The sequence below is a fragment of the Schistocerca piceifrons genome, chromosome X (genome assembly GCF_021461385.2).
Source record: "Schistocerca piceifrons isolate TAMUIC-IGC-003096 chromosome X, iqSchPice1.1, whole genome shotgun sequence".
Taxonomy (NCBI): domain Eukaryota; kingdom Metazoa; phylum Arthropoda; class Insecta; order Orthoptera; family Acrididae; genus Schistocerca; species Schistocerca piceifrons.
Genome location: NC_060149.1, coordinates 309,447,985 through 309,464,274, shown reverse-complemented (window position 1 = coordinate 309,464,274; position 16,290 = coordinate 309,447,985). Strand labels below are relative to the sequence as shown.

General features: G+C 43.3%; 1 protein-coding gene across 1 annotated transcript in view; it reads right to left on the bottom strand.

Moving 5' to 3' along the window:
* LOC124721490 (aminoacylase-1A) overlaps nucleotides 1-16,007 on the bottom strand; it is a 106,463-nt gene extending 90,456 nt beyond the window's left edge. The window contains exon 1 of the mRNA XM_047246498.1: nucleotides 15,867-16,007. Within this exon, the coding sequence (XP_047102454.1) occupies nucleotides 15,867-15,957 (91 nt within the window). The 5' untranslated portion in view covers nucleotides 15,958-16,007. The remainder of the gene's footprint in view (nucleotides 1-15,866) is intronic.
* Nucleotides 16,008-16,290: the final 283 nt, after the last annotated feature.

Genomic DNA, 16,290 nt, shown 5'->3' with positions numbered 1-16,290 from the left:
GGACTGTGGCTCTCTTAATTGTCCGTCGGAATGCTGTAATAGGTAACCACTTTACGTCTGGACAATGGCTTCCAAGATGTAACTGAAATTAATGTTTATTACTGACAAATAAGACGAACCACCACAATTCCTTCTCGCATGAGTTACTCTATACTGAAACTAGAAAGGTTTTTTACTGACTGCTGGAAACGATAAGTAGCCACGTCACACATCGAACATATCTGGAATACGATTGACCGGCAACTTTTTCGGCATGCTCCTACGGCAATCATTTCTAATTCTCAGTGATCTCGAGCAAATTGCGTGGACTAATAACCACCAGGAACATATCCAGGCTCTGATTCCATGGCACCATATACAGAGGGTCTGTGGCAGCTCGTGGGACTATGTAAAACCCGCCGTACAAAGCTCGTTTCATCTCATGTGTCCTCTTTGGTGTTGCTGTTATCACAACTGGTTTTCGTGTACCGTTATACATTTATTTTGAACGTAAGAACAAGAATATACACTACTGGACATTAAAATTGCTACACCAAGAAGAAATGCAGATAATAAACGGGTATTCATTGGACAAATATATTATACTAGAACTGACAAGTGATTACATTTTCACGCAATTTGGGTGCATAGATCCTGAGAAATCAGTACCCAGAACAACCACCTCTGGCCGTAATAACGGCCTTGACATGCCTGGGCATTGATTCAAACAGAGCTTGGATGGCGCGTACAGGTACAGCTGCCCATGCAGCTTCAACACGATACCACAGTTCATCAAGAGTAGTGACTGGCGTATTGTGACGAGCCAGTTGCTCGGCCACCATTGACCAGACGTTTTCAATTGGTGAGAGATCTGGAGAATGTGCTGGCCAGGGCAGCAGTCGAACATTTTCTGTATCCAGAAAGGCCCGTGCAGGACCTGCAACACGTGGTCGTGCATTATCCTGCTGAAATGTAGGGTTTCGCAAAGATCGAATGAAGGGTATAGCCACGGGTCGTAAGACATCTGAAATGTAACGTCCACTGTTCAAAGTGCCGTCAATGCGAACAAGAGGTGACGTGTAACCAATGGCACCGCATACCATCACGCCAGGTGATACGCCAGTATGGCGATGACGAATACACGCTTCCAATGTGCGTTCACCGCGATGTAGCCAAACACGGATGCGACCATCATGATGCTGTAAACACAACCTGGATTCATCCGAAAAAATGACGTTTTGCCATTCGTGGATCCAGGTTCGTCGTTGAGTACACCATCGGAGGTGCTCCTGTCTGTAATGCAGCGTCAAGGGTAATCGCAGCCATGATCTCCGAGCTGCTAGACCATGCTGCTGCAAACGTCGTCGAACTGTTCCTGCAGATGGTTGTTGTCTTGCAAACGTCCCCATCTGTTGACTCAGGGATCGAGACGTGGCTGCACGATCCGTTACAGCCATGCGGATAAGATGCCTGTCATCTCGAGTGCTAGTGAGAAGAGGCCGTTGGGATCCAGCACGGCGTTCCGTATTACCCTCCTGAACCCACCGATTCCATATTCTGCTAACAGTCATTGTATCTCGACAAACGCGAGCAGCAATGTCGCGATACGATAAACCGCAATCGTAATAGGCTACAATCCGACCTTTATCAAAGTCGGAAACGTGATGGTACACATTTCTCCTCCTTACACGAGGCATCACAACAACGTTTCACCAGGCAACGCCGGTCAACTGCTGTTTGTGTATGACAAATCGGTTGAAAACTTTCCTCATTTCAACACGTTGTAGGTGTCGCCACAGGCGCCAACCTTGTATGAATGCTCTGAAAAGCCAATCATTTGCATATCACAGCATCTTCTTCGTGTCGGTTAAATTTCGCGTCTGTAGCACGTCATCTTGGTGAAGCAGCAATTTTAATGGCCAGTAGTGTATAAGGGGCGATCAAAATGTTTCTGTTCGAAGGCCGTACAGTCCAGAATCCGCATGCCAGTCAGGCAAAATCGCCGTGAGCATTGAGGCAATCATCCCACCGACGCACCAAGCTGAAGATACCCGTTTGGTAAAACGCCGTGTCCTGTTGCGTGAAGAAGTCCGTAACTGCCTGCCGCACGCCCTCGTCCAACAGGAATCGTCGACCCTTCAAGGCCATTTTAAGGGACCGAAGACGTGATGATCTTCTGGGGAGAGATGAGGACTATAAGTCGGGTGCTCGAGTGTCTCCCACTTGAGTCGGCGTAACATCTGCGTTACGACATTCGCGATATGGCGACGCGCGTTATCGTGAAGCAGTAGCACCATTCCACAACGGTGGTTTTCGACAGTCATGCTGCCCCATACACATTCTTCAATCTCCGATGGATTTCTACCGGTGTTTGTCCTTCGGGAGCGAAGAAAAGAATAACAGCACGTTGGTATTTTTGGAGGCATTTGGTAGTAACTTTGACAGAGTTCACGTTCCTGCATTTACTGCACGCACGCAGGAAACACACGAATGCCACACTTCTCCCTTGCCTAGGTGTCAGTGCTTATATACCCGCGTCGGAGTCGCGCTGCGCTGCATATACGCTGCAGCAACGTTCTCAAACGGAATCTTTTTGATCGCCCCTTATATCTCTGCAGAATTCAGCTAGGCAGAAGTCACTTTGCAGTGATGGACAACAGTTAGATTGAAACGTCGTTAACTTTAATAAATTAAAATCGACGTCCAGCTGCGTAGGGCAAGACACTGTGACCCAACTCCACTGAAGCAAAGCAGCCGTCAGAAACAAACCTGCGGCAAATACATCACATCATGTCCTTTAAGCTGAAAACGACTCGCAATGAAGGTATGTTATGGGAAAATCCAAAACACGCTTAAAATAAAGCGCATGCCAAAATAAACTGCATGCACACAAAAGGAATTCGCTAGCATATTCTTTAGATAGCCTGACTTTAAACATTTTAAAATCATTTGTTTGACACCCTATTTACCGATTAATTGTCCAATCGAAGAAAAATATTTTGATGAAAATTACGACCGAGTGTCGCTACAGTTGAATATTTATTACATAACGTTTTGTTAAATTTAACAATCTAAGATTGCTGAAAAACAAAAGTTTTTAGGTGATTTAAAAATTACGCGAGGCAGGATTGAGAGTCTATGTAGTTTTTTTTACATAAAGTGAAACCCTTCATGAATATATCCTAGCTGCTACAGTAATGAGGAGTAAAGCTTTGTAAACGACAGACCTCTGCGTAAAACTGCAGAGTTCGCAAATGAAACAGCGGTGTTCTCTTGTTACTCAGTAGGAATGAAATTGTTTGTAGACACATTCAGGAATAGTACATCAGATTAACTCAGTTGATGGAAAATAGTAATGCAAGTGTAGTTCATAAATGAAGACTGCAATCAACGGCAGTTCCAACTATGTAAGGGGAAGAAAAGCACACCTATTAATCAGAGCTTGTGGTCCGTCTCTAACGCCGACGTCGACGGTACGTTACACCCTAATCCTCCTTTATTCGATTTACAATATAAACACACTGCTGCAGCAGGAATTTAAGCTTTTGAATGCATCAGATGTGTATTACCAACCATACTAGAGTAACATACTCTCTGTAGTTGAATGATGGCCATGCGGAAAATCTACGGATAAATGATTTACTGAGTGATAAAACCTTGTAGTCGTCCTGGTTGGCAAATTCTCATCAGAAAGAAAAGTTTTCAAAGCAAATACCTCATCACACAGAGTGATCAACACACATTAAGACACTGATTGACGACTTCGATGTGTGCTGAAAGGTACCTTCATGCGTAATTGTAGGGAAATTCATAACAACATAAGTAGACTACCCACTGAGTATAATGAATGGAAGCATCCCTTAAATGTGGCTAAGTGTAAGAAAATGCTTCTTAGTGCGAGGAAAAATTCAGTCTCTACAAATAAAAATGAATGTTTCTTTGTATATTTGACCTCTATGCGTTTCTAAACCATACATCTAATTGCGATGAAACTTTACTGCGTTGTTCTCCGTACACCCGCGAAGATTCCTAGCCCCCCAAAAAAGTACGACACACAGATCAGGAGACGTTACATTATAAACAATGAGATGCCACCGTGCGAAAATACCCAGGTTTATGCATCAACTATTTGAGAATGAGAGCACTTTTCCACTGGCAACAAACATTACATAATTTATAATTTCAAACCTTTACGGAAGTTTTTCTTGCTGACACCCCCCACAAAATGATGAAAGGAAAAGAGGTTATCTCTTACTACATTTTCCTGTAGATGCCCTAAAGCTGCCACATCAGGCGTGACGTTTGAATGTATTACTTGTTACTACTAACTCTATTCGGTTCATATTTTCTGTACATTATCCACATATATTACTAAATGTGCTGGCATATGTATATCGCTGTAGATTCAAATGGCTCTGAGCACTATGGGACTTAACATCTGAGGTCATCAGTCCCCTAGAACTTAGAACTACTTAAACCTAACTAACCTAAGGACATCACACACATCCATGCCCGAGGCAGGATTCGAACCTGCGACCGTAGCGGTCGCGCGGTTCCAGACTGAAGTGCCTAGAACCGCTCTTCCACACAGGCCGGCATATCGCTGTAGGAGAAATAGTTCAGGAGGTGGGGCGTCATAAACTTAGAGATGTGTGAGAATCTGCCGCGCCATGCACAACGTTTTGTTTTGTTACTGCTTTACTACTAAAACTATTCGCAACACATTTCCCAAACGCATTAAAAAAGTATATAAAAACCACAGGCGTATTCCATTGCAACATTGGGTCAAAAATTTCAAATCAATCTATCAAGAACTTTCCGAGATTTGCAGTTAGGAAGATTTACAGTTTCTATTCGTTTGTTCTTAATAGAAAATCTCAAAGTTTGTGACCAACTGATTTGAAATTTTGATAACGTTTGATTCTAATACGGGCGTGTTTTCATAAATCTATTATCGTAGTAGTCCACCCGCGTACTCAATTCAAGCATGTCATACGTTAAGGGACCTCAATAAAATACACTACTGGACATTAAAATTGCTACACCACGAAGATGACGTGCTACAGACGCGAAATTTAGCCGACAGGGAGAGGATGCTGTGATATGCAAATGATTAGCTTTTAGAGCATTCACACAAGGTTGGCGCCGGTGGCGACACCTACAACGTGCTGACATAAGGAAAGTTTCCAACCGATTTGTCATACACAAACAGCAGTTGACCGGCGTTGCCTGGTGAAACGTTGTTGTGATGCCTCGTGTAAGGTGGAGAAATGCGTACCATCACGTTTCCTACTTTGATAAAGGTCGGATTGTAGTCTATTACGATTGTGCTTTATCGTATCGAGACATTGCTGCTCGCGTTGGTCGAGATACAATGACTGTTAGCAGAATATGGAATCGGTGGGTTCAGGAGGGTAATACGGAACACCGTGCTGGTTCCCAACAGCCTCGTATCACTAGCAGTCGAGATGACAGGCATCTTATCCACATGGCTGTAACGGATCGTGCAGCCACGTCTCGATCCCTGAGTCAACAGGTGGGGACGCTTGCAAGACAACAACCATCTGCACGAACAGTTCGACGTTTGCAGCAGCATGGACTGTCAGCTCGGAGACCATGGCTGCGGTTACCCTTGACGCTGCATCACAGACAGGAGCGCCTGCGATGGTGCACTCAAAGACGAACCTGGGTGCACGAATGGCAAAACGTCATTTTTTCGGATGAATCCAGGTTCTGTTTACAGCATCATGATGGTCGCATGCGTGTTTGGCGACATCGCGGTGAACGCACATTGGAAGCGTGTATTCGTCATCGCCATACTGGCGTATCACCCGGCGTGATGGTATGGGGTGCCATTGGTTACACGTCTCTGTCACCTCTTGTTCGCATTGACGGCACTTTGAACAGTGGACGTTACATTTCGGATGTGTTACGACGCGTGGTTCTACCCTTCATTCGATCCCTGCGAAACCCTACATTTAAGCAGGATAATGCACGACCGCATGTTGCAGGTCCTGCACGGGCCTTTCTGGATACAGAAGATGTTCGACTGCTGCCCTGGCCAGCACATTCTCCAGATCTCTCACCAACTGAAAACGTCTGGTCAATGGTAGCCAAGCAACTAGCTCGTCACAATACACCAGTCACTGCTCTTGATGAACTGTGGTATCCCGTTGAAGCTGCATGGGCAGCTGTACCTGCACACGCCATCCAAGCTCTGTTTGACTCAATGCCCAGGCGTATCAAGGCCGGTATTACGGTCAGAGGTGGTTGTTCTGGGTACTGATTTCTCAGGATCTATGCACCCAAATTGCGTGAAAATGTAATCACATGTCAGTTCTAGTATAATATATTTGTCCAATGAATACCCGTTTATAATCTGCATTTCTTCTGGGCGTAGCAATTTTAATGGTCATTAGTGTACTTATAACAGTACTATTGTCATAATATCGCTGATTTTGCGCAGACAAAAGATGTTTTATACTTTTTCCAGGTGTAGCATGTAATGGTTAACCACAGATAAAATATTTTTACGTTGTCTAGACGGACCTGGTATTTGTAGCATTTTCTGTCAAACGTGTGCGACACTATGCGGCTCGTTCAGGCGTCGGGAAACCGTATGATTTATTTGTGTACGCACCAAACGAAAAAGCCAAACATACTGTGTATTCAAAAGCACTTCAATATATAGATTGTAAAACCACACACTTATTTTCTTCTTTACGTGGCATTGCGATGCATGCTAGTGCAGCTAGTAGGTAGTAAATATGATCTGTCTGACATGGTGTTCTGGTGGTAAAGCAAGCGGCTGGAAACCGAAGTTTGCTGAATCCAATCGCGGTCGGATCACGGAATATTTCAGTCTGTCTTTAACATGGACTTCATTTCCCAGTGATGTGACGATTCACTAGGAACGACGCGTGGCTCTCATTCCTTGTTAAACTGTATGTCCCATTTCCCAGTAGGATTACTGAGGTAGGTTGGGAACACCCAAGTCGCCGATGTGACGTCCAATCGAAAGACTTGCACCACGCCAAATTTTTGTCACCACCATCGTCGAGAAGCACATTACTCTAGTGCCATGTATTCTTTAGTAGTGCTTGAGTGTTTGGATCCCCATTAGAGCAGGATAACATTCAGAGAGGCATGTTGCTACATTTGTAACCAGCCTATTCAGAAAGTATCAGTCTTACAATGATGCTCTGGGATCTTACACAAGTACATTTGGAAAAAAAAAACTACGTTCATTTCGCGAAACATTTTTCAGCAAACTTACTGCAGCACTATCCTACACAAAACCGTATAAAGGTTCCCCTTCACATACCTCGTGAGAGGACAGCAACAACAAGATAAGAGATATCAGTGCGAGTGGAACTGAAGCGAGAGTGCCAACTAACGAATGAAAGTACTCCTAGTATCCGCCAAGCCCTATGTACTACCGCGCGGATTATTCATGTAGAGGTAGACGTACATGTAGATAACTGAAATGAAGATATGTGAAATACCTGAAGATCAGTGCACACTCTACTTATCACGAGAAATTTGTATGAAAAAATGCAATGGGTAGCGCCCATTTAGAAACTAAATGTACCAATAGCAGCTATGCTCCGCAAGCCACGCAGCAGTGTGTGGCGGAAAGTACTTTGTGTACCATTATCATTTCCTCCTTTTTGATCACGGCTGGCTCGACAGCCTTCGTGAAATTTTTAGATAAAAATCATTCCGTTTTAGGCTGTTGAAACGTTATTTATTGCGATTGCAAATTTGACACGTGATCATTTTCAAGATTGTTGGATGTTTTAACCCACTCACTAATACAAAGCTTTGACATGCTGTGTAAGAGCAGTTGTGTATGTGGCGGTGAGAATTTATCTGCTGTTCCATACACCATACACGTTAAAAAGCTGGTGAAATAATTGTATAATCACTTAAGTTTAAGTTTTGTGTAGCAGGCGTGGTATATGGAGTATTCATCTTTGCGCTTTTGTGATCCATTTACTACCCTTTGCTGCACGAAACGGTTTCACCAGCTTCCTAATGTTTATAGTATATGGAACTGCAGATAAATTCACACCACAGCATATGCAACTGCTCTTACACAGCATATCACAGCTTTGTATTATTTTGTGGGTTACTACATCGCACACTGACAACGTGTTGAAACTTCAATAGTAATAAATGTTTTAACAGCCTAAAGCGGAATGATTTCATTTCAAAACTTCCCCTTTCATTCATGTTCAAGTCGCGAATGCTTCGCGGGAAGAATGTTTGTTGGTAAGCCTCCTTGTCAGCTCGACTTTCTAATTTTACCTTTATGTTCTTTTCGCGAGATGTACGTAGGTTCAAATGACCCTGAGCACTATGGGACTTAACTTCTGAGGTCATCAGTCCCCTAGAACTTAGAACTACTTAAACCTAACTAATCTAAGGACATCACAAACATCCATGTCCGAGACAGGATTCGAACCTGCGACCATAGCGGTCGCGCGGTTCCAGACTGTAGCGCCTAGAACCGCTCGGCCACAACGGCGATGTAAGTAGGAGCAAACAATATATTGGTTGTCTCTTCTAGAAACCTCTGAACTTCAGCAGTGAAGCATATCATCGTGCAGAAAGCCTCTTGTGCAGCGTTTGCCACTGGAGTTGGCTGAGCATCCGATGACTCTTCTGCACTTACTAAATGAACATGTAGCGAAAAATGCTTCTTTGGGTCTTCTCTGTTTTCCTCTACTAATCCTATTTTGTACGTATCCCAGGCTGACGAACAATATTCAAATATTGGTTAAACGACGGTTCTGTAAGCTGTCTCCTGTGTTGGTGGACTACATTTCTTTCGGCTTCTTCCAAGAACTCTGTCCGGCATCCGTTTTCGAGAATAATTTTTCACCTGCGCTTTCTTATGTAACACAGAATAAACAAATCTAGATTTTGCTGCCGCACTGTGTAATAAATTCTGATACACGAGGAGAGAAATGTTATATGTCCCTGAAGCTTCAAACTTTCAAATGCCTACGGTGTGTCTAATTAACTTACAAGGAAATTTTTTGTTATTAAGTCGTCAGGTTTCCCTCAGTTTTATAGCCATTTCGTTGTTTCTCCTCACCCTTTTCATTTCTGCTAGCTGTTACATCATCTTTTCACTATTGTGTGTATTCTGCTTTTCCAATTTCCCGTATTGCTACTACTCCCAATGAACTTTTAATTTTTCCTGAACGCCAAAGCAGATGGTGCACTAACCCGCCCTTGGATAGTTTTCCATTACCTTTATTTCCTCACCAGCTACTTAAACGAGAAGCAGCGGCTCCAGTCACAACTGACAACGGCTGGGAGAGTGATGTGCTGACCACATGCCCCTCCATACCCGCATCCCGTGACGACTATCATCTGAGGATGACATGGCGGTCGGTCAGTGCCGTTGGGCCTTCCGAGGCCGTTTCGGACGGAGCTGTTCCCACCTCAACATTGTATAGTACCACTTCATTTCGTAATTCTCTCTGTCCACTTAATTTTTGGCATTCCATAGTACCAGAGCCAGATTAAATCTTATCCATAATAAGTAAGAAAGAAACGCGACGCATTGTCTAAGCCCGAAAGTGGCCAGTTTGGACATACGGTTTTTACTTTAAGCTGTCTAAGAATAGTAACGTCTCCGCAAATCGGCAAAATGCTATCGCCACTGTTGCCAAAGAACTTTGTGCCTATGATATAAAAGTTGCCCAGACCGTACGCCATACAGGCAAATTCAAGACGCTGTTCCACCCGGTGCGTAAGAGACGACTATGATTCACACTGTACCGTATGATGTTCACATGGTAACCTCCACATGGTTAGAATATCGTATATGCGAGACTTTTTACGGCACTCTGCCGTTTCTACGCATACTTATCTTCGTCTTTAATAAAGTTATGTTTTAGCAGCAGTTTTGCCAACGCATTGGTACGCTGGACTTCCATGCTCTGAGCCTTCTGCAGGACACCTGGCAGTGGGTGATGCTACAAACAGCACTACCCCGTGAGAAGGCATGTGATACAAACGATATTAGGCAAACATCCTGCGCTAAATCCAAGAATCTTACGCACCAAAATGCTTTAATGATATTCTTTCTCACCATCATTTGCCCTTCGACTGGGAAAATGGGGACAACTTGCTATAATATTTACACACATCAAAAAAAGTTTTGCATCACCCCAGTTCCCAGAACGTCTAAAGAGAGACGTTGACTGTGGGTATTGTATCACAGACACAGTCCCTTTGACTGTTCAGAGATGTCACTAAACCCGCCCAAAGATGTAAACAACCATGCATGAGCAGCGCCTATTAGACGGAGGGGGTCCGACAGCCGATCAGTTAGTCATTCCACCAGGAAGGAGGTACACCGCTCGTGTTGTCTGTAGTTCATCCATGCCTAGACGGTCATTACCGTGGTTCGATCACGTCCGCATTGTTACTTTGTGCCAGGAAGGGCTCTCAACAAGGGAAGGGTCCAGGCGTCTCGGAGTGAATCAAAGCGATGTTCTTCGGACATGGAGGAGATACAGAAAGACAGGAACTGTCGATGACATGCCGCTTAGGCCGCCCAAGGGCTACTACTGCATTAGATGACTGTTACCTACGGATTATGGCTCGGAGGGACCCTGACAGCAACGCCATCATGTTTAATAATGCTTTTCGTGCAGCCACAGGACGTCCTGTTACGACTCAAATTGTGCGCAAGAGGCTGCATGATGCGCAACTTCACTCCCCACGTCCATGGCGAGGTCCATCTTTGCAACCACGACACCATGCAGCGCATTACAGATGGGTCCAACAACATGCCAAATGGACCGCTCAGGATTGGCATTACGTTCTCTTCACCGATGAGTGTCACAATCGTTGGAGACGTGTTTGGAGGCAACCTGGTCAGGCTGAACGCCTTATACACACTGTCCAGCGAGTACAGCAAGGTGGAGGTTCCCTGCTGTTTTGGGGTGGCACTATGTGGGGCCTACGTACGCCACTGGTGGTCATGGTAGGTGTCGTAATGGCTGTACGATATGTGAATGCCATCCTCCGACCGACAGTGCTACCATATCGGCAGCATATTGGAGAGACGTCCGTCTTCGTGGACGACGATTCGCGCCCCATTGTGCACATCTTGTGAATGACTTCCTTCAGGATAACGACATCGCTCGACTAGAGTGGCCAGCATTTTCTCCATGCATGAGCCCTATCGACCATGCCTGGGATAGATTGAAATGGGCTGTTTATGAACGATGTGACCCACCAACCTGAGCTATCTACGCCGAATCGCCGTTGAGGAGTGGGACAATCTGGACCAACAGTGCCTTGATGAACTTGTGGATAGTATGCCACGACGAAAACCGGAATGCATCAATGCAAGAGGACGTGCTACTGGGTGTTAGAGGTTCCGGTGTGTACAGCAATATGGACCACCACCTCTGATGATCTCGCTGTATGGTGGTACAACATGCAAAATCAATGTGTGGTTTTCATGGGCAATAAAAAGGGCGGAAATGATGTTTATCTTGATTTCTATTCCAATTTTCTGTACAGCTTCCGGAACTCTCGGAACCGAGGTGATGAAAAACTTTTTTTGATGTGTGTATTTATTGGAATATTATAGCTATAACCAATTCATGTATGTTTTCCAAATGACATCTAATGCTGATGAAGTATAATTATGGCTATGCGTCAGAAGATAATTATCTTGGCATCAGTCTGATTTCAGACAATATGCCTGTGCAGAAAACGTGTGGTAGTTATGATCTCAAACGCTAATTTTCAGTGGCTGAAACAAATAGTGATTTAATGCTACAATTTTAAGAATCCATTGTGTAAATGTGCGATTTTTAACATTATTTTAGCAACGCCAGCCACTAAGAAGTTAACATACGTCACCTGTGATAACGTGTATTTTTCTGTAAGCCAGCTCATTTTAACGTTTGCTAAGAGAACGCAGTCGAAAAGCGAGTCCAGAAGTTAATACCAGTTATGGCTCTTATTGAGTTTTGAACTTTGACTGTGCACTTTTCCAACTACCTGAACGTAGAACTGTCTGTGGACTCCACGTGCTGTGTCATTTTGCCACCTGAGAGCGATTCAAGGTTGTTGACATTAGCATAAAGAGCACTAGTAACACTGCTTTGTTTTCAGGACAGTTTGCGGTGTTGACTTGTTTGATGCTGTCTTTTCTTTCTGCCTACCTCGTTTTAATCTTTTAATGTATAAGAACATTCTGAAACGCTGTTCTGCGCATTCTGATCCTTATCCGCCTCTCTAACCATCTTTAATCTCTATGGCCCCTTTCAGGGTCATTATAACTGTTCCTGAATGCCGAAGTAAATTTTTCACTGACCTGTTGCCTGGAAGGAGGCAACAAACTTCTTACCACACTTTTTGTTTCTAAGATCTTTTCATTTCTTACTATTGCCTGCCCGATTAATTTTTAATGTTGTACTATAGCCCCACATATCAAATACTTGCACTTTTCCGACAGTTCATGTTTTATTTATATATAATGGTGTGCTCAAAACGTATCCACTCAAACTTCTTCCTCAATTCTTGTCAATGTTTTTTCCTGTTAAGCATCTTTTGTTGAGGATAGCTAGTTTCTCCTTTGGAAACCTATTTCTTATATCTTCCTTACTTTGGTCAAACAGTCTAATGTTGCTTAAAATGCTAAATACTTTTTTCCACTACTTCTAGTGCTACGGTCTATCTCATTCAAGTAAGCCCTCCCTACTTTCGTCTATAACACCAGTGTCGTCTCCGAACCTTGTCAGCAATAAGTAGAGCAATGGTCGGGGCTTTGCGCTTTCTTTGCATCCCAGAAATTCCCGCTTCAGAATAAAAAGGCCTTAATGAGATCTGGGTACATGAAGATCCTGTGAAATTTTATGGAATACTGTGTTTCGTGTGCCCTTCAATACTGCTCAGTTTGAACCCAGCTCTGTTTGCTTATTGTTGTAAAAAAATTAAAAGTCTAAGATGGTGACGAAATACACCTGCATATACCCATCCTCAGAGATTCATAGACTACCGTCACGCAAAGCGCGTGTAGTGGAAGAAACAGGCTTGGCAACAAGCGAATTGCGAAGATTAATATGAAAATACATTTTATATCATTATTCACTTTATAGAAGATTGAGATAACTACGTGGCGAAGAAGCAGTTATTGTAACATTGACACACACGTCAGAGTGGCGTCGTATCAAGAAACTTCACTTGGAAGTGAGCCTCTTTGTACACTTCTGTTGCCAGCTAATAACTTTTCTAGAACCAAATTTAAGCCTCAAAGAGCTATTACAACTTAAATCCATACCGTATAATTCTTTTTGGTTTCTACTTTGCCTAATGCGAAATTGTACCATCGATCTGGAAGTGGCAGGAATGGCAAGAATATATTGTCTCTAGTAGGATCCTGTCAAGAAAAGCACTGACGTGAACACACTTTGAATCGACGACTTTCCAGATCTCTCCTGGTGCAGATGGTGGAGGTGACAGAGGATAGGAGACAGTTCAACGTCAATAATTATGAGATAGTGACCTCCAGCTCATTTGGAAAACCATGGGAGGTGGAACTGCTGTTGTAGTAGTAGCAGCAACTTTTCGCATAATGTTATTTAGGGGATACACCGCACAACTGCTATCTCTTCGGTTAGTGAACAAAGCAGTCGCTCGACATAAAAGTTTTCTGGGTTTGGTACCAAACCCAGAAAACTTTAATGTCGACTGACTCTGGGCGCGGAAGCCTACGCAATTATAAAAGCAGTCGCTGTTTAGCTGTCCCCTTGTTCGTTTCCAGTTCTACACGGAGAAGTGTGGTAAAAAACGATTAAATGAGAAGGTACAATAACCAGATGAACAGCTTTTATAGTTTTATATTGTACCTGTATTACATATTGACCTCCGCAGAACTCACAATAACTTTTTTTCTTTGTTACGTGACATACGGGGAACTTATGGGTTTTTGCGAAACTACCATCTATAACTACATACATATTCTGCAAGCCACCGTACGGTGCCTGGCGAAGCGTACGTTGTACCATTAGTAGTACTTTCCTTTCCCGTTCAGTTGCACAGAGTGAGGGAAAAACTACTATCTGTATGCCTCTGCACGAGCCCTGATTTCTTTGTATTCGTGGTTCTTACGTGAAATGTAGGTTGGAGACAACAGAATATTTCTGCAGTCAGCTTCAAATGACAGTTCCCTATACCTTCTCAAAAGTGTTCCCCGAAAATCACGTCGCCTTCCCTCCTGGTAATAGGCTGAAATACTTTAAACGAGCTAGTTTTATTGGTACAGTCTCATTAGCAGGAGATCCACAAAGAAATACAATAATTTCACCGCCTATGTCCCGCGAAAACGTTCATGATTAGTGAGAACTAAAGTGTACTTGCTTGTATAGGATATTGTCCTACACTCCTCGATCGTGTCAAGTAACTTACCGGCATTGACTCAAGAACTACTGTTGAATCGAAATTTGTCTTACTGTGAAATTATACGGTTAAGGATAACGGCTTATGAATGCTTGAGAGCATGACAGGACACTTATTTTCTCAAAAATGGTTCAAATGGCTCTGGGCACTATGTGACATAACATCTGAGGTCATCAGCCCCCTAGAACTTAGAACTACTTAAACCTAACTAACCTAAGAACATCACACACATCCAGCCCGAGGCAGGATTCGAACCTGTGACCGTAGCGGTCGCGCGGTTCCAGACTGAAGCGCCTAGAACTGCTCGTCCACAGCGGCCGGCTTATTTTTTCACAAAGACGAGTAACATTTCATGTCTATTTCAGTAACTACAGGTCGGATTAAAAACTTTGTGACTTCTTCTGTGTTTAATACTTAGTTATTGGCTTGTTGCTAAAGGGTAGGTCGTGGAAAGCTTATTAATATCTTGATGTTGAGACAGCTACCAGCCACAAATTTATTTTAAGTTCCTTTATTCAAAAGGTACCGTTACCGGTTTCGAACCATTACGATTTGTGGCTGGTTGCTGTCTCAACACCACCAACACTTTTCTTCAAATAACAGCCACGGTCTCCAATCACGTCATCATATGACAAAATCGCATTATATCTGTCATTACCGGTACCGGATTAAAGTTTCTCGTCAAAGTTTAAATAGGTCATGTCAAGGTCTGTACTATCTATATTTGCACCACTATTGGAATTTACATGGTGCTGCATGCCCAGTGTAGTGAATCAGATTTTATCACGATGGTTTTCGGGGAATGTAGGGTTGGGGAATAGAGGAAGGTACAAAGTCGCTACCACTGCTATAAACATGTCAGCGTAGGTAGCAAGAGCATGTAATGCAGCGATGAAACCTGGAGGAAAAATTAATTTTGTCCACTAGTGTGGAAACCAATCCTGTGATATATTAAGATTTTATGCATAACAGCACACAGCGCCGTGGCCCTCTGTCCTTTCGCACAATACTAGCACACATAAACGCTGCATGATCCATGTTGACTTTGCTTGGACGTCAAATCTTAACAAGGACTTTACGAGCCGTGTGGTGTAACAGGGGGCGAGAATTAATAGATCCGGTGCCACTTATCGGTTGTATGACTCCCGAAGGTCAGAACAATCACAACTTCCTTTACTGTTTTAAGTTCCCCCTTACCCACTTGCAAGGCTGCCAACCTCGGCGCACTCCTGGTCCAGATCTCTAAATCCTCTGCGCACATTCGTCAAGCAGAAAACTCTCCTAATGTTATATCAGAATCCAATGAATGTCCAGAATTCTAACAGAACCTGTAGGACTTCAATTATGTTTCATTAAGATTAGTAATAATTTTTTACTTTAGCGTAATCATCGTACTTCGCATTATTAGAAATCGATTTTTACGACACGATACTAGTATATTTTCTTACCGTAATTTATATTTGGTTGCACTGATGGTATCCTCAAATACGTCCTAAAATTAGTAACTGCTTCATCTTCAGCTTTAGCAGAGGTCGCCATGACTTGTGCCCTTCACGTCTGCTCTGTGTGACCCCCACGTTGGTAACTGGCTCTGTCAGTTGCTGCAGCAGAGATATTGTCAGAGAGTCTCAACAGTTGACTTACGCAACATTATTTACCGACTGTTGTAATCTTTGCCAGTGAGGACTAGATTTGATTTATTTCACAGTAACAGATAACGTGTGGCCTGTTTAGTTGTACAAATGGAGTTATGTAATGAAAAGAGCTATATATACACCACGACACGAATTTTACAGAATTTCAAGATTTAGCTTTAGTTCTGGTTTTTGCAATATCGATAATAATATGTGAAGTAAGTTATCCGCTGCATTA